Here is a 27,274-nt window from a genome sequence, read left to right as displayed (position 1 = left end):
TCATGTTTTCATTCATCAAGAATTAAAGTCAGAGGTTCAAAGACGATCACATACCGTCGTAGTTCCGACCATAAACGGCGATTCAGCGGCGTTATTCTCATGACTCGTTGCGAAACCGAAAGTAAAAAACGCTGGTCGGCTCGACCAGCATCTCCGCCACCACTAATAATAACAAAATAACGATAGAGACAGAACGATATATTTATCGAAAATGGGCCCATTAACAAGTGTGGGTAGCGGAGATTCATCCACATTAACGTGAGACTTTTTTTATAACCGAATAGAAACTCCTCGTTGTCCCTTTAAACATTTGCTATAGATGACAATTAATGACTTGAATATTTCAAACACTTCCCCTGGGGGACAGGGCTTAAAGTAAAAAAAAATCCTGAGCCTGAACTTTTTTCCAAGGAGCGGGGGTGCAGTGGATCCGACGCATAGCCTACACATTATAGGCAATTTAGAAAACAACTTTTTGGCATTGTGCTTGGTGATGTACACAGGGTTCATACACATTTTAACCAAAAAATATCCATGACTTTCCCATGACTTGGCAACAAGTTTCCATGACATTACAAGACCTCTAAAACATCAATATATGCATGAAATGTATGAAAACTATGTGTAAAAAAAAAAAAGATAAATCCAGGTGTGTCTGACCTCACAACAATGGTCATTCCCCCCCAGAAAAAAAAGTAAATGTGATTTTAACACATTGAAGCATTCTGGTGTACTCTGAGAAGAACATGAAGGGAACATTTGTTTCAGTTTTTTTTTTTTTTAAAAAGCACATTGAGTATTGACTGAGGGTCCTATAGCTTTGTTGCCTTACAATTGTAAGGCAACAAGGCATGTCTGGAGTGTATGAAACTGAACTCAACTGGTCTAGTGGGGAGCAAAAACAAATCTCATATTTTAAATCTAGGGGTCTGGACCAGCCATTCAAGGGCCCGTTTCCTCTGTTATGGGGCGTGGGGGGGGGGGCACGTCCGTGCAGCGTTGCGCTGCGGACATGCACGGAGAGAGAAAAAAAAAAAACGAAATCGAATGCGCGCCGTTACGTCCGCTCGTACCACCAGGTTTGTTTGTACCGACGTCAACAGCGGCAAGAGACCCGACGCTACCTAGCGTATCACTGCCTCCAGCGTCACCATGCTCATACAGTACGCGCAGGCAGGCCAGGGTTGTCTTGCATACGACACATTTAGCTTTGTCTTTGTCCGCCGTCTTCTCCAGCCACGAACTTCTCTGTGTGCAGCCAAATATTGTGTGTGTGTGTGTGTGTTTTTTTTGTTTTTTTTTCTGAAATTTTCAAACGCCGGAGATCCGGCACGGGGCCGGAATACTTTAAGCCCTGGGGGGATTAATAATAGGTCATATTTTAATAGATACTTTATATTTGATTTTACACATTAATAGTGTTGTGAAATTAATTCATGCATAATAATCATGATAATCGTTTCTCTGAAAATCTACAATCATGACATCCCTACCTTCGAACACCAGCTCCTCGGCGAGGTCGGCGGCGAACTGCGTCACCGTGTTGTGGAAGATCTGCTTCTTCACAGCCAGGAAGTCCTTCAGCGCCCCGGACACGGCCTCGCCCACCAGGAAACCCGCCAGGCCGTTGATGGCGCGCTCCTTCAGCACGATGGCGCGCCGCATGCCGATCTCGTGGAAGGCCATCTGGAACACGGAGGAGGTGAGGCGCGCCGCCAGGTGGCACAGCGTGGTGGTGCAGGACGACACGCCCTTCTGCAGGTCGCGCAGCGCGCTGCCCAGACTCATCTCCACCAGGTCGGTGGCGAAGCGCTGGATGCCGTCCTTCAGGGACTGAGACCTGGGGTGCAAAGGGGCGGAACATTTACAGTAAATTACCGGTAAATTTCCAGAAACTTTCCATGGGAATTATGGGAATGTATGGGAATTAACTAGAACTTGGGGGTAATTTACTAACTGTATCATATCCAAACATAAATGTAAATATTTTGTTTTGTCATAAGCAGACATCCATGCAAAATAATACAATTAAAAAACATGACATTTCAACAGATTTATTTGCGAGTAGAACTTTATCAAGTTTTAATTCTTGTATAGAGAGCCGAAGCGGAAGCAGGAAGTAACGTCGCCATGGGACCTCAACTCGGAAAAAGTCTCCATGTAAGTGAACGGGAGTCAAAGTTTTATTTCGTGATCCGATTGAATTGTGTGATGATAAAACTCTCTGATCTCTACCTGTTTAAAACATCACATTTCATGAAGAGAAACCAGCAGTTTGTTGTAAAACTATTGTAGAATAAAATTCAGAAGAATCCGTAACCAGAAAGACTCGGTGACATCACCAAATGCCGCCCTTTCCCCGTGTCAGTTGGTGACTTATTTTTTGTGGGACACCAGATCTGTAGTCCGTAGAGCGTCTTCACACTAAATACATTCTTCTGTTGCCGTTTTACGATAAACTGCTGATTTCTCGGCATGAAACGTGATGTTTTAAACGTTGTTTTTAGCTATATTTTTTTCTCATGGCACAATTCAATCGGATCATGAAATAAAACTTTGACTCCCGTTCACTTATATGGAAATTTCTTCTTTTTTTTTTGCAACCCTACTGACCTCTTCTGCAGCTTGTCCACCGTCACCGTCTCCTGGATCTCCGACAGCTTCATCAGGTGACCCGACGTGTTGGTGAACTCCTTGTGGCAGACGCAGCTCAGGTTCTTGTTGTCGCTGATGTCGACGGCCGACTGGTAGCCGCACACGGAGCCCAGGATCTCTCTGGACAGGCTGCTGGCGAAGTCCGAGTAGGTTTTGTAGAGCGAGCAGAGGTCCTGGGGTTTACGCAGCTCCGATCCGTCCAATCCGTCGTCCGCTCCGTCGTCTGCTCCGTCCACGTCCACATCCTCCTCAGTCTTCCAGAAATACTCCAGAGCTCCGCCGGCGTCCACCAGCGGGCTGAAGGCCGAGGAGCTGACGGGGCTGAAGAGCGGGCCGCCGCCGTTCTCCTCGCAGGGCGTCTGCACCGGCCGCGGGGAGTCGGGCACGTCGGAGTGCAGCGGGTACGGAGAGCCCGGTTTCAGAGGAGTGGGTTTCTTCACGTTGGCCGGGAGGACGGGCTGGTCGAAGCGGTGGGGGTTCATCCCCTTGGTGGAGCAGCCCCTGGACACGCATTATTGAAAAATCGGTTTATTGCCATTTGTAATTAAACACATACAAATCACAGATTCAGTAAATGTACACATTTACGGGCAAGTAAAGTAGTGAAAGCCACCACATTGTACATATTTAATGGCCAGACACAGTCCCCAGATCTTACACCAAATAAAGCTATTAAAGGATGCGGATCAATAACTATACTAAAAACCTCACTCAAGGAATTAAATATTGCAAGCCAGAATGTGCGAAGAGTGGAACATGTCCAAAACATATGTATTAAGGTCTATGTATTATATATCCTTGTGATGGCGCCCTTAAAGGGAGGTTCGTTACCTTTAATTGTCGGTGCAAGCTATTTTTAGAAAGGCGGAGCAGAGTGGCGAGCTGCTCAGAGCTACGCTACGGAGGCTCATTATGGGATTTCTTGGTTTCCCTCATCAAACTCATCAAATACACAATCCAACAACTCCACAACGCTCTGGTGGACAAGTTGTGACCTGCACATTCACCACGCTATGAGATAATAACACAACGTTACCACACAGAGGGAAATTCATGCAAAACTGCTGATGCGCGTTGCCTTCAGGGACAGTTTTTCATCAAGCAGTCTCTGTATTTCCCTCTAAAACAACTCTGTCTGGTAACGTTGTGTTATTATCTCATAGCGTGGTGAATGTGCAGCTCACAACTTGTCCACGGCAGCCTTTTGGAGTTGTTGGATTGTGTATTTGATGAGTTTGATGAGGGAAACCAAGAAATCCCATGAGCCTCCGTAGCGTAGCTCTGAGCAGCTCGCCGCTCTGCTCCGCCGTTCTAAAAACAGCTTGCACCGACAATTAAAGGTAACGAACCTACTGCTACGACTATAGGGATTATGGCAATGGGCCAATTTGCCAAAAATGTTGAACCATCTCTTTAAGACTTGTCTTTGTGGCTAGAAGAGTATCCAGATCTGTCTCTGGAGGCAGCTCAGGGAAAGGATGGTAACTCTTTCGGGCAAAGTCCCTAATCTGAAAATAGCGGAAGTGATGTGACTGGGCTAAGCCAAATTTTCCTGCCATCTGAGCTAATGATGCAAATAAAATACCGCTTCACTATACCTGGACACGTATTTGGACCCCGAGTCCTTCTTCTGCGTGGCAGCCGTGGCCGTGGTGGCGCTGACGGCGTCCAGAGGCAGCGCCAGGGTGCAGCTCAGCTCCGAGCTCAGCTCCTCCTCCAGGTCGTCGTCGAACTGGTCGAAGCTGTCGAAGAACTCGCTGACCTCGGAGTCGGAGTCCTCCACCCGCTCCCTCGGCCCCCCCGGCACCTGGGGGATGTCCAGCTTGGCCAGCAGACTCTTCTGGTAGCCCACCTCGTCCAGGAAGATGATGGGGCTGGGGCTGGAGCAGTCCGACTCCTCCGATTCGCTGACGTGGACCAAGAATGGAAGAATGGATCAAGAAATTGATGAGAGATTAATTAAATTAAATGAGCAACTGCACTTATAAAGGGACTGAGATACTGATGAATGATTTTTAGTGCATTGTGTTATGGAAATGTTTGTAATTTGACTTGTTGGATCAGGTATCTGACATCTATTCATTCAGGGTCTCTGCAGGTTTCACCAGCTCAAATTTAAGACTTTTTAAGACCTTTTTAAGACCATTATGGATGAAATTTAAGACCTATCATGACAAATAAAAAACATACAAAAGAAATGCGGAGTCACAAAATTAGAAATTGATTGCAATATATAAGTTGCGTGTTAGGCTTGTTTGTAGTTGAAAATACATTCAATAAAGCACAATGAAGTGTCACAGGAGCATTTTATTGAGCATTTGCGGTAGCGAGGGCTCTACTATAACATTTTTCCCAAGGAGCACGCCTAAAGTGAACTATTTGGGGGCACAAATAGAAATTGGGGAGCGAAATTAAACATGTTTATGTAACACATTATTTATTTAATTCACTGGCAACCAACAGGCAGATGGCTTTAAGCCTTGAATAATGTTAAGGGTCAAACTTGACCCATTTTTACATTGGAGAACAGTAAAAACACCAACACTTCACCTTGTAAATATTTCAACTTCTTTAATCAACAGACACGAGCCACAACCTGTTCTGTATTATGACCAACACAATATTTGACTTGTAAATAGTAAATAAATAGTCACCTCTATATATTATGGCAGTGGTTCCCAAACTTTTTTGTCTTGCGTACCCCCTGAGCCGTTTTGCCATACCACAAGTACCCCCTCCCTCATACGTGTTGATGATTCTCCAAAAGTGGTCATAACGTAACACAACTGATGAAGAAACGAAAATCATTTCAATTTCTCTCTTCAATTTGTACAAAGACATTTTACACATATTCTCCTGCATTTTAGTTGTTTCTGGCTGGTGTTTGTTGTGGTCAAATGTGTCTTCACAGAGTTGTAGGATTGTCACAATACTAAAACCTTACCCAGGAAAATATTGAATATGACATCATATTCAATACAGCAGCAGTGCCTCTCAGCTTATTATTGCTCCATTATTTTATTTTTTATTATAATCAAAAGGACTTTTTTATTTTTATTAAATGAAAAGCTAAGAGTTGTGCAATTCCAGCGGGCGGGGCTCCCCCCTCCCTCCTCTCTCACAACACACACACACACGTGCACGCAGACAGCGGAGAAAAAGAGAGACGAGTGTTGCCGTTAATATCGTCGTTTTAAACTCTTACGGCTAAATTCACCCTACGTGCGTCTAGTTCTGTGTAACTCTGTTACTCACTCAGGTCCAAACGCTCTGGACGCTGCCTGCTCTGCTCTCCTCTCCTCTGCTCTGCCTGTCGAGTGCGCGCGTCGGGCGCTGGGGGGGCGCGCTGTTAATATCGATACTTTATAAACCAGTCATGTATCCAGATGCGCCGTTTTGCATCGATACTTTTGACAACTATACAAAGCTGTGCTGCAGGTTGTTGTCTTCTGGGGGGAACTAGTTGTGGCGCACGTACCATTTCAGTAATGAGCTTATGAAGTGACTCGGAATATCAACTTATCATCTTGGTAATAAATAAATAAATGTTTCTACGTACCCCTGCAATGTGCTCACGTACCCCTAGGGGTACGCGTACCACACTTATTTAACTAGGCTAGTTAAATCACAGTAGCATACTGATTTGTTGAACTTACAGGCTTGTTACTAAGTATGTATTAATTATCATGATAAATAAAACTCAACCTGTCACACAGCTCCATGTTGTCTCTGTGTGGTGTTCAGGGACAGTCAGGACAGTCTGAGGACAGACAGCTCTGAGGTTGAAGTTTATATTAATGCACCTTGACACTGTGGCAGGTCTCTGTCCGTCTTCACCACAGATCAGCTGCAGGAGCGGAAAACTCAGCTGTTCTCGGTTCCACCGCGACGTGCACCTGGCGGTTTTTTTTTTTTTTTTCCCATATCAAGCTCCGGTAGCGACCCAGGTAACATACGGGAGGACGCCGCGCTGAGGCACCGGCCGGTCTGAGCTGCGTTCATGTGCCGACTTTAAAACTCTCCAGTCTGGTGGCGGCTGTTTTGGCCGTCGGCATTTCAGCCACGCAGCGGTCGTCCATGGCTTAGTGGTGTTTTATTCTAGGGGTCGGTGGTGGCTGCGAGACAGCAGCGGCTCCACGGTGATGGGGGAGGGGGGGCAGCTTCTGCTCACCTGACTCTGTGCAGCTTCTTCATTAAATCCAAACAGTCCGACACAGCGACGCTCTGCTCCTCTTTGACTCTAAAGTCTCTGTAGCTCATCAGCTGGAACTCGCCGTCATTGACCAGAAACGACGGCGGCGTTTGGCCTCAGACGTGTCTCGGACTTCCAGAGCAGCTACAGCAGCGTTGTGACCTCAACCATGGTTGGTGAGAGCAGAAATGTTGTTGTAGTGGGGCGTCGCGTGGCGTAGTGGTTAGAGCCATTTACTGCATGTCATCCCCCTCTCTCTGCCTCCGCGTTTCCTGTCTGTCTCAACTGTACTATCCATAACGGCATAAATTCCCCCCCGAAAAAAGAAAAAAAAAAAGAAAAGAAATGTTGTTCTAGTGAAAATGGGCGGGCTCGTGAATTTTTTGACATTAAAAAAAAAAAAAAAAAGGTGAATTTTTTTGACGCGAGTCAAAACGAGCGATAAATCGCGAATCTCGCGTATCTCGCGTTTGGTCGCGCGTATAAACTCGAGCGAAAAAAAATCGTTCCTCGTGTTTGGTGGGAAGCCCCTTGTGGGTCTTCCCACCAAACACGATGAAACAGACGAAGACGCGAAGGTCCCGTCGCCATAAAAGAATCGTGTGTATTGTCGCAAAAAAAAAAAAGTCGCGTGAACCGCGTCGCGCGCCTAATCGCGTCTTTGCGTTACGGCCTTTCACACCGCGGACGTAACGAATAAACGACACGTGACGGTGTGTTCACCGGACACAAAGCGAAAATGCGGTGTGAACGGACAACATAACAGGACCAGTGTGGTGTTGTTTCCTCTTTTCACCTACAGCTCTGGAGGGCTCTCCCTTACTTACACGTAACTACTGTTATTGGTGCGTTGAGGCCAGAGAATTGTGGGATTTGTAGTTTTTGAACGATCGCAGGTTGTGATCTTTCTTTTTTGTGATTTGTAATTTTTTTTTAGGGGCAAATGCGAGTGAAATGCTCGCCCATGGTGGGCATGAGAAAATGTAAGACCTGTCTAAAATTAGTTAAGACTTGAACACAATAATTCAACAAATGTTTTCAATTTTTTTCAAATTTTTTCAAATTTTAGACTTTTTTAGACTTTAAAGCAGATATCAGTGGAATGTTTTTGTTAATATAAGTCCTAAATAGTCCTATTTTCCGTCAGCAATCACTTACATGAAGTATTTCAGCCTAAACACGAGTCTCTCCGTCACTCTGCTCTGCTGTAACCCGAGGAGAAAATTTTCCTTGTGGGATACAAGTGTTATCCAATGAGGAGAGAGAACGGCATGAAGGGCTGTGTGTGCAGCCAAGGGATGCGCGTGAATGTGGTGACGTAGCACGAGGACCAATTGATGCCTGACAAGGGCGGGGGCTGCTAACTCATGGTGCGTTCAAAGAAACTCGTACTTTGTGTTTTTCCTTCCTGTGAAGTCATACCAGTTCGATCTGGTACGAGTTCACGGGTCGGAAGTTACGAGTGGCCGTTATAGGGAACTTTCACAGACAACAGGATGGTAAAAACACGAGCTACGGGTTACCTGGAACGCTACCAAGTCGTAGTTGTGACTTGAAGCTGTAACTTACGGTTTCAAAAGCCTGCCTTGAACGCAGCATTAGCCGAAACGGCCGTGAAGCTGATATCTGCTTTAAGACCCCGTGGATACCCTGCTATTCTATGTGATTTGTCTTGTTTTTGTCTTGAAAATGTTTTTTTAAATTGGCTTGTTGGATCAGATGACTAATATCTTTTATACTGAACAGTATGTGATATGTGATGTTTTTGTAATACTTTAATAGGAAGAGTAACTACCAGCTTAGTGGGAACTAATGGGGATCCGAATAAAGAATAAAAACCACTCAGGGTTCCCACTTTCCTTGAAATCATTTCCAGCTGCTTCAGTCAGACAGACATGTTATCACACCAAACACTAACTGTGCGTTCACACCAAAAGCTTCCAAAGCGTCAAAACGCCGAAAGTCAATTCATTTTCAATGAGAGCCCAGCGACACTGAGCGTCCAAAGCGTCAACAGGCGTCGCTGCGCTTCCAAAGCGTCCAAAGCGTCACCAGATGAGAAGTTGAGCCCTGGTTAACTTTAAGGTAATTAGCTATGACGCGGTTCAGCGGCAACCGGCGGCAACCTGTCAGAATAGAGATGTCCGTCGGCTGCCTTTTTTCCCCCTTTTTTTTGTATTTCGTCTCCCCAATGACCAGCGCGATCGAACTTTGACGTCAGTCACGTGACGAGCGGCCAAAGCGGCTGGAAATATTTGCCGTTTTGGGAGCTGTCTTGTTTGACGCCCACCCTCGAGTGTTTTTGACGCTTTGGAAGCTTTTGGTGTGAACGCACAGTAACACATCCTCTGTCCCATTCATGCTTTAGAGAAGTCTTCTTTTCCACAGTTGGACCTTATTTTGTACATTTAACCAGTTTGTTTCTATGTTATTTCCTCTCTCAGCCCCAGAAGGCAGACCTACAAACTCTGGAGTAGTGAAAAAGGTGACAAGTTACAAAACTAAAACCCTCTTCATTCACTTCTACTACCCTGGTTGACATAAAAAAGGTGACTGTAGCCAAAAGGTGACCAGTTTGCAGGCGTGCAGAAGTCTGATTTAAAAATGTGCAGCCTGTGGCTCTTTAATTTATCTATGAATTACATGCTTAGAAATTATGACAAATTTATCATAGAACAAGCCAAAAACATGTTGTTTTTGTTTTTAAACCACACCTGACGTGGACCAGAGGCGAGGGGAGGCGGGGGGCGCTGCCGGGGCTGCAGTACGTCCACTGAGACTCCACCGCCGCCGCCGACCTTTGCACCGTCACCGACACCGACACGTCCGGAGCCGCCGACCGGTGCTTGGCTGAACTCTTCCTGGAGGAGGAGGAGCTGATGATGACGCGCGAGCCCGACAGCTCTTTCCTTCTCTTGTGGGCGGGGACGGTCTGAGACGCCACGTCGCGCTTCTTCAAGTGACGGTAGGAAGCTGAGGAGAGATGACGGAGGAAAAGAGGTCATGAGGCTAAACTAAAACCCAGGACAGAACTCTGTTTGAGCCACACATTAACTACTGTAATGTCATTTGGTGCAACACCTACCCCAGCCATCTGAAAAGATTACAAAGCCTTCAAAAAAATAGATTATTCGAGCTGTGTCACGGTCCGAGTACAAGACCGCTTTTCCATCGCTTCGGTCTCCTCTGGTTAACTGAATTAAATTAATTAATTAAATAAACGCCTGTGTGATGCATCCAATCATCCATAAAACCAACCCTAGATTGTGTGAGCTTGTTCCGGTTTGCGGTTTCCTCGGCACACGTACGATACCAGGAAAAAACACCTAATTACTGTGAAAAAAAGAAGACTTAAAAGTACCAGATATTCTCTTGCATGCAGAGGACCGCAGATCTGGAATGAGCTGGATGAGAGCTTGAAAGCGGAGAAGTCCATCTCCACTTTCAAGAAAAGGCAAAAAATTAAACTGCTTAATTCTAATATAAAAAGCTGCAACCATGGACATCTGATCTATAGTAAATTGAATGTACATTTTATTGCCAACTGTTTTACACTTATGTTTTGAGAAAGTTCCTGTTGGTATGTTGGTATGTAAGGGGTCCATGTTGTCTAATGTCTGTTGTATGTATTGTTTTGTTTTGTATGTATCCAGGCTCCATCAATAAGCTTTGATAGCTTTTTGATGGACCTGATTCACACAAAATACGTTGTTGTGTGTGTGTGAATAAAGTTTCAGGATGTCAACTCCCTTCCCTCAATGTAGTGTAGCCTAAGTTTAACCCCCCCTCCCGTCCCTTCCTGTTTATATGTAACTGTTATGTGTCTGCATGTGTACTACTGTGAGTGTATAATGCGACAATCAATAAAAAATATCTGAATGATAACAATAAAAACCCAGGACAGACGCTTTACGTATATCTGTTATGCACAGAGCACATCACAATGTGGAACCTGGTATAATCACTAACGTACCCCGCAAGGCAAGTTTCAAGACATTGCTTTGCGATTAATTTAATTAAATGAGCAACTGCACTTAAAATGGACCGAGATACTGATGAATGAGTTTTAGTGCACTGTGTTATGGAAATATTTGTAATTTGACTTGTTGGATCAGGTATCTGACATCTAATTTATGTGATTTGTCTTGAAAATGTTTTTAAATTGACTTGATGGATCAGATGACTAATATATTTTATACTGAACAGTATGTGATTTGTGATGTTTTTGTAATTTTTGCATACTTTGTAGTATGCGGACCCCAGGAAGAGAAACTACCAGCTTAGTGGGAGCTAATGGGGATCTGAATAAAGAATAAAAAACACTCAGGGTTCCCACTCCTTCCTTGAAATCATCAATTGTACTTTATTTTGCACATTTAACCAGTTTGTTTCTATTATTATATGTTTAGATGTGCAGTCTGTGGCCCTAACTTATCTATGTTTAGAAATGATGACAAATTTATCATAGAACAAGCCAAAAACATGTTGTTTTTGTTTTTAAACCACACCTACTACAGCTCTCTGCTGCTCCTCTATCTGTCACTCAGCAGAGGAGACAACAGCTCCAACACGGGAAACACTCATCAACTCAAAGTCTCTAGTTTTCTCACTAGGTTTTCTTTCTTTAGAACAGAAATCCTTAGGGATCAAAGTCAAATTGAGATCTGGTAGCTGATGTCATGATGTAATAAATAATTTTATAGGACATTTGACTTTTTTTTTGCTCATTTTCCATGTGTTTTCCATGACTGGAAATTTGGTCAACCATTTTCCAGGTTTTCCAGATTTTACAGGATGCGTGTGAACTCTGACACTGGTGCCTTCAATAACTGACTGGTGCCATCTAGCTGTGAACTAAATTAAATCCCTGTCTTTCTTTAAAGCAGAAGTAAGCGGAATATTTGTGTTAATATACAAAGTCTTAAATAGTTGTATCTTCCGACAGCAATCACTTCTATAGAGTGTTTGGTCTGAAACACGGGTCTGTCAGTCACTCTGCTCTGTAAGCCGAGGAGAAAACTTTCCTTGTATCCTACAACCTTTATCCAATGAGGAGAGAGAACGGCATAAAGGGGCGGTCCTCTCTGTGTGTGCAGCCAAGGGATGCGCGTGGATGTGGTGACGTAGGGACGAGGGCGGGGACTGCTAACTCCATCTGCTGACAGGAAGTTAGACAAAACCACCGGATCGCTTACTTCTGCTTTAATTAATCATGCCGGTGGTTATGACGACATAAAATCTAAGGCGTCCACTCCGAGCAACAGCTGTGTCCAACCTACAGGGGTTATTGTCTCCGGCCTCGTCCTCCTCCAGATGCTCCAGGGCCGTGACGAAGTCGTCCTCGATGGACGACACCGACTGGTTGGTGTCGTCCTCCTCCGGCTGGCTGGGCTCGGCCGCGCCTCCTCTCTGCAGCGCCTGCAGCTCCAGCGCGTAGCGGACGCCGGCCACGTAGCAGCCCAGCAGCCCCAGCAGGGACGCCACGCCGCCGGCCTGAGGGAACACGCTGCTGCCGGGGTTATGCCTCAGCACACACACGGCCTTCAGCCAACACTGAGGAGGAAGAGGAGGAAAAACAGCAGAGTCAGAAATAAGGAAAACAGAATTTCCATGGGAGGGAGAGATGGTGTTATTATGTCTGTGCTCTGATTACAAGCTGATATGTTACACAGTGCAAAAACTCAAAATCTTTCCAAGAATATTTGTCTTAATTTCTTGTAAAAATGTCTAATTTCTAGTCAAAACTAATCTCTTTCCACTTTAAATAAGACAATTTACTTGTTTTTAGATCATTTTCATTTGTTTCAAACTAATTTTCACTTGAAATAAGTAGAAAAATCTGCCAGTGAAAGCAGGTTTTTGAAAAACTTGCTCCACTATTAGATTTTTCTACTCATTTCAAGTGAAAATATGTTTGAAAGAAGTAAAAATTGTCTAGAAACAAGCTACTTTTTAATGTGATGAGTCTTACTTTAAGTAGAATGAGATCTGTTTTGACTAGAAATAAGACAAATATTCTTGGTAAGATTTTGAGTTTTTGCAGTGCATGTGCAGGACATGAAATGACTGAGTGTGACAAAACCACAGCGTGGCGTTCAGGGTCTGTCTGCGTGTGTGCGTGTGTGTGTGAACCCAAACACTGAAACATGGTGATGATGAAGAAGAAGGACAAGGCTGCAAAAACAAAAACATCTGTCCGTCGCACCTGCATCTCCTCAAAAAAGCGTGAGAAGCACTTGGAGTTGTGTTTATGCGCAGTGGGAAAACACCTTCATGGAAAAAAAAACTGCAAAGAGCGAGGATTCTTTGGAATGTCAAAACTTTAAAGTTATTTTTGTTTTACTAATGAGTTTTCCATTGTAAATAAACTTGCTGCCAAAACTTCTAAAATATTTAACCCCCCCCCCCTTTTTTTTTCTTCCAGGAAAACTGTCTTTTGAAGGACGGGACTAAACACAGAGACAGGCTGAGAAAGTGTTGCACAATTACTTCCCCCTTTTCTCTCCCCTAACTTCCCCGACTTCATCCCACAGCTCACTACTGTAAGGCTGCGTTCACACTACAGGCCTTAATGCTCAATTTGGACTTTTTGCTCAGATCAGATTTTTTGTTTGGCTGTTCACATCACCATCTAAAATGTGGCCTATAATGAGTATTTTCAAATTAATTAACAAGTCTGTGGCTGGCGGGGGTCTGTCTCTCAGAGAAAAAAACAAACTTACACAAACACGGGCACACGAAAACGAGATGATACATCTCAAGGGGTTTTATCCAAATAAACAAATTTCAAAGACATGGACAGGTCGCGCTGTAACAGTAAGGCCCCATTCACATGGAGCGCCTGAAAACGCGTGCAAAACGCCAGCTGGAGCGTTTTGCACGCGTTTTTCAAAGCGCTTCTGAGCTCGCGTCTATGGTCGCGTCTGCCGTTACTAAGCAACCAAAAGCGCCTGTCACATTCTTACATTTAGTGGTGTGCTTCTGTCATTTAACCAGGAATTGAGTAAACACAGAGCTGATCAGATTTCAAGCACCGTGAATCTCTCACTCACCGCCGTGTGGAGAGGAGGGAGGCAGGCGAGACGTGAACTCCCTACCTTGTGTGTAATAAATGTTAAAATTGCGGTTAAATGTACTGGTATCACACTGCTGCTACGGCAGCTATGGAGTAGAGATCCGAGCTGGACCGGGGGAGAACTGAGCTGCCGCTCGCCGAGAGGGAGCTGCTGAAAGCAGCAAGCACTGAGAGCCGGGCTGCTTGTTGCTGCTGGTGAAGCAGGTCCGTGCAGCTGATTCTGATCACATGACACGCGGTGCGCGTGCGGCATTCGAAAAAGTTGAGATATTTTCATCTCGGTGCGCCTCGGACGCGCACGAAAAAAAGGCGCGTCGCACCGCATGCACAGCGCGTCGGCGTCGCTTCGGATTTTGCGCGCGGTTACATTGAAAGCAATGGAAACGCTCGCGCAAAAGACGTTCCATGTGAATGGGCCCTAATAAATGTTAAATTTGCACTAATGTGTTCAAATTACAACGCAAGACCAGTTTTACATTTGTTTTATACACTTTCATTTATTTTAGCACATTGTAAGTCTCTTCTCAAGCAGTTATCTATCTTGTTCAGTGCTCAGAGACTCATAGTAACTCAATAAAATGTGTGCTGTTGACACTAAAAAACCTGTAAGGCCTACTTTTTCCCACACAGAAAATCCACAGGGATCGATAAAGAATCGGAACGATAAGCAGAATTGATAATGGCATTGATATCAATACTGTAAAATCTTATCAATTCCCATCCCTACTCGAGTTTTCACTACAGCTGTTCTGTACACGCTGCAGCGCGTCAAATTATCCAACGTTTTATCGAGCACTGGGGTCGCATTGGAAAAAAATTTGATCTGAATCTGATTCAGGACCATATATGGAGGTGTCCTGAATCTTTTTTTTTTTTTTAAACGCATCTGGCTCAGATTTGAGTTTTCACACTGCTTCAAAAAAAATCTGGTCACTTGTTGACCCCCCCAAAAAATCGAATTTGTGCCACTTTTGCCTGCAGTCTGAACGTAGCCTAAGCTGCTACCTGAGCTCCAACCTGAGGTCTTACCTGAGGTCCGGCGTCTTTGTGCTCCGCCGTCCTGCGCAGGTCTTTGAGCAGCAGAACCTCATCGTTCCTGAGGGCGTGGACGTGCAGCGACCTGAGGAGCTCACACAGGCCGGCAGGCAGAGAGCTCAGAGCCTGCAGGAGGAGGAGGAGGAGGAGGAGGAGAGGAACACACATCAGTCTGTAGATCACTGAATACAACAACATCTGTGCAGAACGATTCTTCCATCTTTTAACCTGCATCTTCAAGTCGGAGCTCCAGTAATCATCATTTAAAAAATTACAAAGAGAAACACTGGGAGTAAATCATAAGCATTATATATTAATTTCTCTCTCATTTTTAAATCTGCATACTCTTCCTGTTGTATGATGATGGAGCAGTGATCACACGTGGTTTACATCTGTGCAATTTATTTTCATTATTCTATCCATGAGAAACAGAGAGACTGACAGAGTGTTTGTGTTTGACTATAAAACAGAAACCTTGTGCTCTAATAATCGGAGTCAGTTCAGGGTCCTTGCAGTGAACCGCAGCTGTAAAAAGCCTGAGAGCCGAGCCGACACATCGTCATGAGGAGCAGCAGCAGCTCTGTCTGAGATGTTATTGATCCTCAGTCTGCCAACAGAATAGTTCCAGCTCTGTGAGACTGAGTCTGGTATCTGACACCCAGATGTTAGCAGCAGCAGCTTCACCTCCACTGTCTTTGTCACAACAAACCTGCTCATGAACGCTCGTCACAAAATAATCTACCTAATTTCCTCCTCTGGGATTTTATACTTGTCCAGAGTCTTGTTCTATGTGTTTTATGTCTTGATGGTTTTCAAATAATTCACTTAGTATTTCCATTTGTGCACACTGCACTTTGTTTATTCACTACTCTACTACTGACACTCTTCAGGTTCACCTTTCACTCATACCTGTTGGGTGACATCATCTCCTTCACACTGACCAGGCAGACACACAAAATGAATCTGGAAGAACACACAACACACAATCAGTATTAGTGTGTGTGTGTATATATCATATTATGTACACATGTAGGACCTGACTGACACTGACACTTCTTTTTTTTTTTTTTTTGCAATGATCCTGAAATATGGCTCAAACACTTTTAATAAATCTGTAGTGGAGTTTCAACATTTAAAGGGACAACAAGGAGTTTCTATTTGGTTATAAAAAAGTCTCACGTTAATGTGGATGAATCTCCGCTACCCACACTTGTTAATGGGCCCATTTTCGATAAATATATCGTTCTGTCTCTATCGTTATTTTGTTATTATTAGTGGTGGCGGAGATGCTGGGCGAGCCGACCGCGTTTTTTACTTTCGGTTTCGCAACGAGTCATGAGAATAACGCAGCTGAATCGCCGTTTATGGTGGGAACTACGACGGTATGTGAACCTCTTTGAACCTCTGACTTTAATTCTTGATGAATGAAAACATGAGTCCGTCTTGCGCCGGTCAAAAGAATTTTACGGTGCGCGCGGAGGCTCATAAATGTAGTGTGAAAACGCTTCGCTTTTCCAAAACTCCTCGTTGTCCCTTTAAGTGTTTAACAATCAATAACTTTGGCTATTGATCATGACTTCAGTGCAGCTCTGCAGTAAAGTCTGAAAAAAATCAATGTAAATCAGTAGAAACAGGTGAAAATCCTGTGTTTTCCTACAATGTTGTGTGGATCATGAACACAACACTGACATTATTTCTCTCTAGTGGATCGACCAATGACAGGCCGTCATTTCTACACGAGTTCACCTGGGACTGGGACGACTGACAGAGACTCTGATCAGATTATTGATCCATCAGGCTCCAATAGTAATAATAATGATAATAATAATAATATTAATATTAATAACGAGTCTGTTTATGTTGCTGTTTTTGACACAAACCTCTGTGAGTCTCGTGGCGTCTCTGATCGGCAGCTCGAGGCCGACGCTGCACAGCTCCTTCTTGTTCCTGAAGAGGCTCTTCACACACTGAGCCCCGCCGTCACGCACAGTCTGCACACACACACACACACACACACACACACAGTATATATATGAACCCAACATATCTGATAATAAGAAACCAGTGTGTTTGACTAGTCTGAAGGTGAATAACAGAAGGATTTGACACATGACTTTAACACAGATCCTCCTGGTTAATCAGATTATATTCACATACTGATGCATTATAACTGTGAGCGCACGCCAACACATTACACACACAGACTGTGGTGAATGTCAAGCAGCTACAAACACACACAAACACACACACACACACACACAACAAACGCTGACAGAGCAGTTGTGTGTTATCACAAACTAAAGACAAGATCTGCTGCATGTTCACTTAACAACAACACAAACACCACAGCAAGAGGCAGATAGGAGATAAAAAACTGATTCTGAGATCTGCTGCTGACACACTTTCTACCCTTCAAAATAAAAGCCCCCAGCACACACACACACACACATACACACACCTCTTTCCGGACCGAGGCCCTGGACCTCATTGGGACTCCTCTTATTCGTGCACAGGCATCCATGGCGACGGGGCGCTGCACCGGGGCCGCTGACCTGTAAACAAACAAAGCAAAGACAGGAAGTTTAGAGGAAGTTCAGAGAATTTAAAAAAAAAAAAAAAAAAGTCAAAGAGCTGAAACCAGGAGACGAGGAAAGGAAATCCAGATTTTACTTGCTAGCTGCTTTCAAAGCCGAGTCTGTTTTCTCTCTGAGCTTCAACAATCAACAGCCAGAGAGTAAAAAGAAAAAAAGAGAAGAGGATTGTGCAGAGCAGAGCGAGGTCTCAGCTGTCTGAGCCTCGGCCACAAGAACACCACATGACAGCATCAGTGCTATTAGTAAACAAAGAGATAACACACTGTGTCTCTGTCTGCTGCTGCTGCTGCTGCTACACACACCTACGTGCCAAAACAGGAAGTGTGACGTGGTGGTTTACAGCCGGTGACACCTGGACGGCCCCGCCCCGCCCTGCACTGATTCACCAGGAGGAAACGGTTTGCTTTAACCTCTGTGACCCAACAGTCCACTCAGTTTTATTATCAAACTATAAATATCTTGGCTCGCAGCAGCTTAAATGTGACCTAAACACGGAGCTGATCGCCAAACGGGGTCAACAAGGAATTCATCTAATGCGGAAACTTAATTCTTTTAATGTCTGCAAAACAATTTGATGTATTTTTCGTTGAAAGAGCTTTTAACCTTTTCCTTTACCGGCTGGTACAATGGGTTGTCGGTGAAAGACAAGAACAGCTTAAACAGCGAACACAGACCACACCCATATTCATTACATTTCATTTATTTGTTTATTTGTAACGGGACTCTGCGTATTCATGAACATCCAATACACCAGATTTAGCTCGAGGCTAATTTCCATCTGTAGTCCCGCCGTTTACATTTTAAATGTCTTTTATCTAATTAGTTGTTGTTTTTTTTATTTATTGCTTCTATATTATCTGCTTTTACCTTATTTGTTTTTATTTCGTCCTGCTACATCTCTATGTTTTGTTTACATATTCATATAGATCTTGACTCCTCCCTCCGCCCCATGCTCTTAAAGCAGAAGTAAGCGATATTTTTGTGTTAATATAAGTCTTAAATAGTTATATCTTCCGACAGCAATCACTTACATAGAGTGTTTGGTCTGAAACACGGGTCTGTCAGTCCCTCTGCTCTGCTCTGAGCCGAGGAGAAAACTTTCCTTGTATCCTACAAGTTTAATCCAATGAGGAGAGAGAACGGCATGCAGGGCTGTGTGTGCAGCCAAGGGATGCGAGTGAATGTGGTGACGTAGGGACGAGGACCAATAGATCCATGACGAGGGCGGGGGCTGCTAACTCCGTCGGCTGACAGGACGTTATGGTGCGTTCAAGGCAACTCGTAACTTGTGTTTTTCCGACCTGTGAAGTCGTACCAGTTCGATCTGGTACGAGTTCATGGGTCGGAAGTTACGAGTGGCCGTTATAGTGACTTTCACAGGCAACCGGAAGGAAAAACACGAGTTGCGGGTTGCCTGGAACGCTACAAAGTCGTAAGTCGTGACTTGAAGCTGTAACTTACGGTTTCAAAAGCCTGCCTGGAACGCAGCATTAGCCAAAACAACCGGATCGCTTACTTCTGCTTTAATGTTTTCTTCACAGTTTGTGTTGACTGTCTGGTTTGTGAACAGATGTGCACTGGAAGCTACACATGAATTGCCCCTGGCTTGCAGGATGAATAAAGTTGTCTGAACTGAACTGAACTGAAATGAAACTCGTGTGAAAATAACAATAATCCTAAACACAGTGGGCTCGGCCCAGACCGGTCCTGCTGGTCAGGATGAAGCTATGGTCGGACGCTCTGCTTTGAAATCCCCCTGATAGTCCGGCCTGCATCGAAGATCAAACAGCAAGGCAGGAGAGAGAGAGAGAGTGTGTGTGTGAGTTTCAAGCAGGGGGAAACACACTCAGTATAAGCAGCATGAGAGCGCGGGCAGAAAGAGGAGGCAAAATATTTACAGTGTACAAGAAGGGAAAAGTTTCCCAAGAAATCCAAGCCTGCCCTTTGAGGTCCGGTCCAAAGCAGCTGCTGGGTGAAGTCTGGACTCTCAGGCTGTGAGCCGAGCTGGACTGAGCCGAGCCGGGCCGGGGGGTCCCAGCATCAATAGCTGGGTTTCTATTACAGGTTTTCACTAAATAAAAGTGACATGAAAAAGTACAATTGCTATTTGCAGGTGTTTCCATTAACAGGTGTTTTTTGCAGATGAGCTGTAATTCTGGTAAAGGCCTAGACTAGAGGTTTCACGACTGTAACAGAAGGAACTATTGTTTCTTGTTTCTTATTTAGAAGGACGTGTTATTAGATTAGTTATCAGACTGAAACTCACACAGTTTTATTAAAATAACCCGGTTTTGTGGAAGCGGTACAGAGTGTGTATGTGTAACCTACTCTTCTTGAGAACGAAGAACAGACTTTACTTCTCATAAAATCACGACCCGATGTCAGGCTTCATTTTAGGGAAGATGGATGTTCAAAAGATTTTTGCATTTAGTGATTTATCAACTGTGGTGACGTGATGGGACGATGCAACACAGACGTAGAGAGGGAGAGAGAAGGGAAACGGAAATGATGACCAACGAGATCGATTCCATTACACTTTGATATCGACACCTTTTGACACCTCATGAGAGTGTAAAAATGTTTTGGCGATATTTGAGAGGTTTTTCGAAACGTAGGTGTTTTCATTACCTGTTTTTATTGCGATATCGAGGTTTTGTGCATTTCTAGACCTGTGTTAATGGAAACACAACTACTGACCGGCCTTTTTCTTTATACATAATGTATAGCAATAACTTTAGCTTTAGGAGAAGTTGAATCTTTCTTCTGTAGGAAAAAACCTAAATGATGGACGTTTATTTGCAAGTGTGGACATTTGTTTTTGTTTTTGACTGTGAAGAGTGCATAATAAGTGTATAATCACTATAAAATGAAATGTGTCTTCGTAGCCTTATAATTCTTCTTTTATATATACATATAGCTAACAAGGGTCTTGCTTTAGAGAGTGTCGCCATCTTGCGCCGCCATGTTTGTTACGGCAGCCTGAAGGGAAAATCCAGCCAGTCAGAGAGCGCGTTTCAAGAGTTTCACGTTCATAAATAAACCAACGAAAAAGAAGGAGGAGGAGGAAACAGCAGACGTGTGGTAAAATGGTTTAGATCTTCACCTCATCGCTCCACGCTCCTGAAATACTCCCAGTCGTCACAGTCCTAGAATCTGAACGCTAGATGTCATAGTTTTCCCCCCATTTTACAGACTGGACCTTTAAACAAACCCTGCTGTGCTGCTGCATGAATCTAATCATCATCACTGTGAAACGATGCCTCATCATGCAGAAGGTTTGGTTTGTGATGATGGTCTCAGGGGAACAAAAGGAAGCAAAACAAACCTGTCACAGGCAGAAACAACAGTGAAGTTGGTGAAGCTGAAGCTGCTGAAGCTGCTGAAGCTGAAGCTGTTGTTAGACCGAGGAGCCGATGTGGGCCGAGCTCTGGGCTCTGGGCTCTGAGTGTGGGTGGCCACCGGAAGGACGGATAAACAAAGACTGAGACGGAGCAGCAACATGAGGAGAACTCACAGCTCAGTGTGAGAACAAACACCTCCTCTCTCCCCCTCACTCCATCCCTAATGAGGCACAGGTGACTCTCAGGTCAGGTGCACCACGACATGAACTTTATAACTGATCTGAACTACTACTAGTCTTTGCTCTAACTGAGAAGCACAGACACAAAGGGCTCCTATTCAAGTCTGGTCTCTCCTCCTCTGTGTCTCTAACCCTCCTCTCCTCCATGTGCATCATTTGTTTCCAACAACGAAGCCGGTGAGAAATTAATCCATGGAGCGGTGGATAACGTTATCTATCATCTACCATGTTACCATGTGTATGTTTTCAGCCAAGAGACGCTAGGTGGAAGGCAGAGAGTCTCCATTCTCCCTGGAACCAGTTACAAGTCATTGATTTAACCAGAACTAGGACTCTGGAGCTAGAGCTAAGGGACACATGGAGCAGAGTTAAGGTGGAAATCCAGCATACCTTCCCCCTTAAAAACCCCGGCAAATTTACTGGTTGCACGTGTGCAAGTAGATGAAATATTTACTTACGCCGTCTCAACTTTTAGGGGTAAAAAGCCTCCATTTAGGAGCAGTCTGGAGCCATGAAACAGAATCACACAGTGGAAAACATCACTGTTTTCAATATTAATTAAAATTTCCAACCAAAAGGTGCTTCACATTTCCTATCTCCAGCTTCTAATGAGGCCAACATCTTCACTGTCAATGCAGGACAAATGACAGATATTAACGACAGAATTCAAGTGTGACAGTGAGTCAATGAACAACACCCAGAACATCAACGTCAGAAACAACTTCCACAACAAAAACCTGCAGAGAGGAATTTCCTGATTCTTTCAGACAAGTGACACATCTGTACGTCACATCTTTAGAGAATAAAAGGAGATTAATCAATAATCAAAGTGAAAATAGTCATAAGCAGCTTAAGCTACAGACAATAATAGGATAGGAAGTCTGATGTCCATTCAAGCACCTGAACCTCTCTCTACAACATCAACACAAAGTCTGGTGCTGATTGTAGAAACAACATCACAACAACCACAACATCACAGCATCAAAACAAACAGAGGATGCATCACGTGCTGCTGGATCACACTCTGGGTACATGAAGCCTCCTCTTGGAGCTGCAGCGTTCACATCTGTACAGAGATCAATCAACATCTGTGTCTCTACTGAACAACGTGCATGTGATCATGGGTTTAAGACTAAAACTGACAGAGCTCATGTTATGCTGATTGTGACCCTGGTATCAGACTGAAACTCAAAAATATCATGATGTCATCATCCTCCATTTCTGTAAATAACCTGATGCTTCTTCTCTCAGTGTTATTCCCTCTTTATATAGAATAATAAATCATATCCCCATGATGTCAGCTGCATCATCGCTGCTGCTTGACTCAGTATCTTCACTAGTTGTTGTTATATCTGGAATGGTTGTTTAATTTCAATGTGTTTAAGACTGCTAGGTTTATTTCCAAAACCTGGAAAAGAAGACAGATCATTTTAACTATCTAAATGAACTGAAGCTTGGTGCTGTTTTCCTTTCTTTTTCTTTTTAGATAATGGTTTTTTGAAGCCTAAAGATGATGTGATTGCTCCTGAGGATCTGGCTGTTTTAACTGTATTTTCGTTTCGATATGATGATGACGTACTCTGGTGCTGGTTTGTTGTCGTGGTGTCTCGTAAGGCCATGCGGGCTGGGCATACGGTGTATGTATGCACGACACGATAATAACATCCAATTCATTCATTCATTCATTCATATATCCTCCTCCTTCAGCTCTACGCGTTATAATAATGCGTTTAATAACACGTACTGTATATAAATCTCACTAACGCATCCGCCAGCTGAAGGCCGTAATTGCAGGTGGTCCGTGTTTATGGGATGGGGCTGGTACTATCCTCCTCCTCCGCGGCAGCAGCAGCAGCAGCAGCAGCAGCAGGAGCAGGCCCACACAGCAGCCGCCCTCTGTGGATGCTGATGTTGATTCTCCCCCGGAGCTCCGAGTGCTCACACACCCCAACAACGGTTAGCTACACACGGCTAACGCTACACACACACACACAACACACACACAGCCGCTGATAATAATAAAGGGTTGTTTTTTAAAGGAAGGAGGAAACTAGAGGGGGATAAAAACGAACAACGGCAGCCGCCCACCTCGGCCGCTGCATGACGGGATGTCAATCACCGTGGTAACAGCGGAACCAGGCCGCTGTGACGTCAGATTATCGTCGTTAGCAAGGCAGCTTCTTTAGCCGCGGAGCTAACGTTAACGCAGCCGTTAGCAGCTTTAGCCCAACAGCCAACCTACGACAACACAAAACAACACGCTGTGGTTTTTGTCGGTATTCCCTAGTAACACAACTGCCTCTCCTCCTCCGTCAAGACATTTTTTTTTTTTACCTCCAGCTCGGTGTCGGTCTGAGTCCAGCGGCGCTGACGGCGGTGGCCGCTGTCTTCACTTCGCTGGGCGACTCGGTAACGAACGGATCATTTGAGCCTCGTCTCGTCCGGCTCCAGTTGAACCGCAGCGCAGGAAAAAAACAAAACAAACCAACAAAAAAAACACCCGAACACAGAGTCTGACGGAGCTAACTCATATTTTCAGATAAAATGAGCATTGGCTTCTTGTACAGAGTCATTACAGTCACACACGGGGCTTCAGGCTACATGTTACCGTTGTTGAATCGATCCAAAACGATTCCCGAATCTGAATCGAACTGTCCGGTTCGTGTTCGTCGCTCCGCAGCTTCCCATGAAAACAAGAGTGATGAAGGCGCCGCCAGTCGAACACCGACTCATCGATCTGTTGTGTCGCACTCTCACTGTCGAAGGCAGAACAATCGAACCGCAGACAAGTAAATAATAAACATTGGTGGAGGGTTGTCATTATTATTTATAAAATAAATATATTTATAAGGTTTGTTTAGGATTATTATTACAAGATTTTACATTTAAAAAAACATAAAACTGTCGTTTTTATCCTGTCTTGTTCACACAATTTAAAAAAACTAGAAGGAACAACTTATGCTGCTGACTGTACTATTTTGTGCCGGGTTTTTTTGTAGTAGTGTGTGTGTTTTTTCTCTTTTACATTATATGAATAGGTGCTCTGACACCTTTCAGTTAATAATTGTAATGTATAATATGTGCTTGCAAACCAGCAGCTTCTTTCTTTCTTTCTTTCTTTCTTTCTTTCTTTCTTTCTTTCTTTCTTTGCAACAGTACTTCTGTGTAATCTTATTACTGTATGTTACAAATGTTTTATATATTTTTATGTGCTGGACCCCAGGAAGATTAGTTGTCTCCAAGGTGTCAACTGATGGGGATCCATATTAAACAATAAACAGCCTGTGGCAAAAGAAGCAGTAGCCTATCTACTGTACTTGGGGCCCTTCTCTTATGTTTCAGGTATAGCTACTGTTACAGTCTGAACTTTGGTTTCAATATCATTTTTTGTCCAAAGAAACGTGTGTTGTGAAGGTTTTATTTTTGTTCCTCCTTCATAAATCATCTCTCAACCTCTCAGATACAGTAGTTTGGGAACCATTACCAACTCCACCTCCAGCTCACACAGACGACACAGTGTTAATAATGTGATGAATCACTGGTCCAAAGAAGAAGCCTTACTTCTGCAGACATGTTTGTGTGTAGGTTGTTTCCACGACACTTTGGGGATTTACAGTGATAGTAGAGAGTGCACAGTGCAACTCAACTCACTTCCACTTCCCTTTTTCACTTCTTCCATCACAGTTTACTTTCTTCATCCCTTCTCCTTTTTTCCCCTCCCATTTGTGCACAGACCAGAAACCACTTTCTCATTTATAACTGTTTTATATTGGGTTCTAATGACTATTTACAGTCAGTTTTCCTAAATTGATTCATAATTTAGTTTATAAAAGCTCAGGAAGAATGATCATATTTCCAAGAGCTGAGCACTTTTAAACTGTTCTTTTTGTCAAAATGATTGCATCTACTGTCATTCAAATTTAGTAAAAGAAACTATTCCTTTGTTTTGAGGAAAACCAATGAAATGTTAAGCATTTTTAGATGTTTTGTTTGGTAAATCCTAATTGGTAAAGTGAATTATAACTGCAGCTGTCAGAACATGTTTTCATTTTGGAGTTGAAAAGATTTAAATGCTGCACATTTATTGTGATTTTTTACTTTTAATGGTCCCGATTGTTCTCCTGGATATGAAATAAAAAGAGGCGGAGCCAGGCTGCATATGTATTTGGTTTTTATTGAAGAAGAGAGATATGAATAGGTAGCCTGATTTAAGGCACCTTAAAAATGTACAACAAAAGCTGAACCATTTATTTATTCAGAATACAAAAATACACATCTCAGTGACTCCAAATTGTAATAAATAGTTAACCATGCATTCTAACCATAAAAAGGCACAGAAAACAGTCACTTAGTAGTCATAAAAATGATCAACTACTTTACCAAAATCATCCAGATAGTAATACAGGTGACAACTGTAACATTATATTCCAAATGTGAAAACACAATACACATCATATCATTTAACCTTAGGCAATAAATATGCAAATATTGTTTATACCTACATATATATTCTTAAAAATTAAAACTGTGCCATTGTAAACGTAATGTAAACAAATGAAATTCACTTTTCTCCCATCACTTTTAGGAACCACATCGAAAGACGACGTGTCGACCTGTCTTTTAGAGATCCTTGCATGGGTTTCGTTGGTTTTTGAAAACCAGGCAGTTTGCAGCATTTATTTACAGACTACTGGAAAACACAGCGAGGGGAGAAAAGGTGTCAAACTTCCACTTTGTATGGAGAAAAAAAAGGTGTCAAAGTCTGGAGCCAAAAACACTGGAGATTTCACTGAACTCCCGACAAACAGACACTTTGTGGACACATGATGGGAAACGCACACATACACACACACACACACCGACAGAAAAGCTTCAAACATAGACGATGCAGATTTTCTGGCTTGCAAAAGGCCAAATAAGTCAATGATGAGTCTAGAATAGATCTGCTAAAAAAAAATCAAAAATCAAAAGGCAAAGCTGTGTGTGGGAGAATGAGGAAAATCTCTGTTTTTACTGTATAAATGAGCAGTTTAGAGTCGCTTCTTTATCTTTGGCTGTTGCAGGGAGAACTATTATAGTGCATACATGAAAACAAACTGAAAACAATGATATATTAACTCAACTGATTGTCCACATGAGCAAATGACTGAGGGACATGTGAAGAGAAGACGATATGCGATATGATTGGTCGCCCTCTGGTGGCACATCGGGGAGAAAGCATGAGTGTGAAAATCTGCGCGTCTTTTTAAAAAAATTTAACGCTCATTCTTCAGAGAAAAATGTCATTAAAAGTTCATTAGAGTTGAAATTAAACGGTGAAATTTGTTGGCAATAGTAAATATAGGCTACAATTGCAGATAAAGTAAAATATGCCACTGCTGTAAGTTAAGTAGCTACACACACTCAAACACACACACAGTGAGAACATACATGATTACAAATGAACACAACAGTCGTGTCTGCCCACTCTCCTCACTCGCTGACTGACACAGTCCCACTGAATCACCCTGGAAGCACAGAGGAGCAAAAAACTACAGACGAGTGAAACCACTGGAAGAAATCTGGAGTCGGTATAAGAAAAAAAGCAGTCTGTCCGTCTGCCGGTCTAAACTCTTTTAAAACCTAATCCTCAAATCTGGAGGAAGGAGGAGGAGGAGGAAGAGGGGGAGAAGAAGGAGAAAGGAGGAGGAACATGTACAAAACAACTCTTTCGAGGTTTTTTCCCCCCTCTTTTCTTAGAGAAACAACATCATGTCAGAAAGCTGCAGAGACAGTATCAAAACAAGGGATCAAATATTGCACCATCATTAGAATACAACAGCATCATCATCATCGTCATCGTCATGAACAAGAGATTAGAACCAAATCAACTATACACAATTGTTATGGTGTAATATACACAATCAAATGTGTAAGCTGTCGACAATGCATGCCATCATGTCAGCAAATCTACAAATGCATTTAGACTACAACACTTACAAACATTGTTTGCATACACTGGTATACTGTATATACAGTGCATATATATATATACACACATATATATGTATACATATACCACCTCAGCATCACATATAGAAATATAATATACCCTGTAATGCCACCAGTCTTAGAAGAAACTAACAAGTCAAAGTAGTGTCCTG

The 27,274-nt window shown here is 43.4% G+C and overlaps 1 protein-coding gene across 2 annotated transcripts in view; it reads right to left on the bottom strand.

Annotated features, from left to right (window-relative positions):
- The window catches only part of akap11 (A kinase (PRKA) anchor protein 11), a 48,082-nt gene extending 24,522 nt beyond the window's left edge, over positions 1-23,560 (bottom strand). For both annotated transcript variants that reach the window (XM_083997032.1, XM_083997033.1), the window contains exons 1-10: positions 23,466-23,560; positions 17,416-17,509; positions 16,838-16,948; positions 15,867-15,920; positions 14,952-15,083; positions 12,127-12,400; positions 9,562-9,820; positions 4,254-4,562; positions 2,614-3,156; positions 1,494-1,840 (exon numbers count right to left, since the gene is read on the bottom strand). In XM_083997032.1, the coding sequence (XP_083853158.1) occupies positions 1,494-1,840; positions 2,614-3,156; positions 4,254-4,562; positions 9,562-9,820; positions 12,127-12,400; positions 14,952-15,083; positions 15,867-15,920; positions 16,838-16,948; positions 17,416-17,478 (2,092 nt within the window). In that variant the 5' untranslated portion in view covers positions 17,479-17,509; positions 23,466-23,560. The remainder of the gene's footprint in view (positions 1-1,493; positions 1,841-2,613; positions 3,157-4,253; positions 4,563-9,561; positions 9,821-12,126; positions 12,401-14,951; positions 15,084-15,866; positions 15,921-16,837; positions 16,949-17,415; positions 17,510-23,465) is intronic.
- Between the last annotated feature and the right edge of the window lie 3,714 nt (positions 23,561-27,274).

The sequence above is a fragment of the Trachurus trachurus genome (genome assembly GCF_905171665.1).
Source record: "Trachurus trachurus genome assembly, chromosome: 21".
Classification (NCBI taxonomy): Eukaryota; Metazoa; Chordata; class Actinopteri; order Carangiformes; family Carangidae; genus Trachurus; species Trachurus trachurus.
The sequence above is the reverse complement of the archived record's forward strand: the minus strand, read 5'-3'. Positions and strand labels throughout refer to the sequence as shown.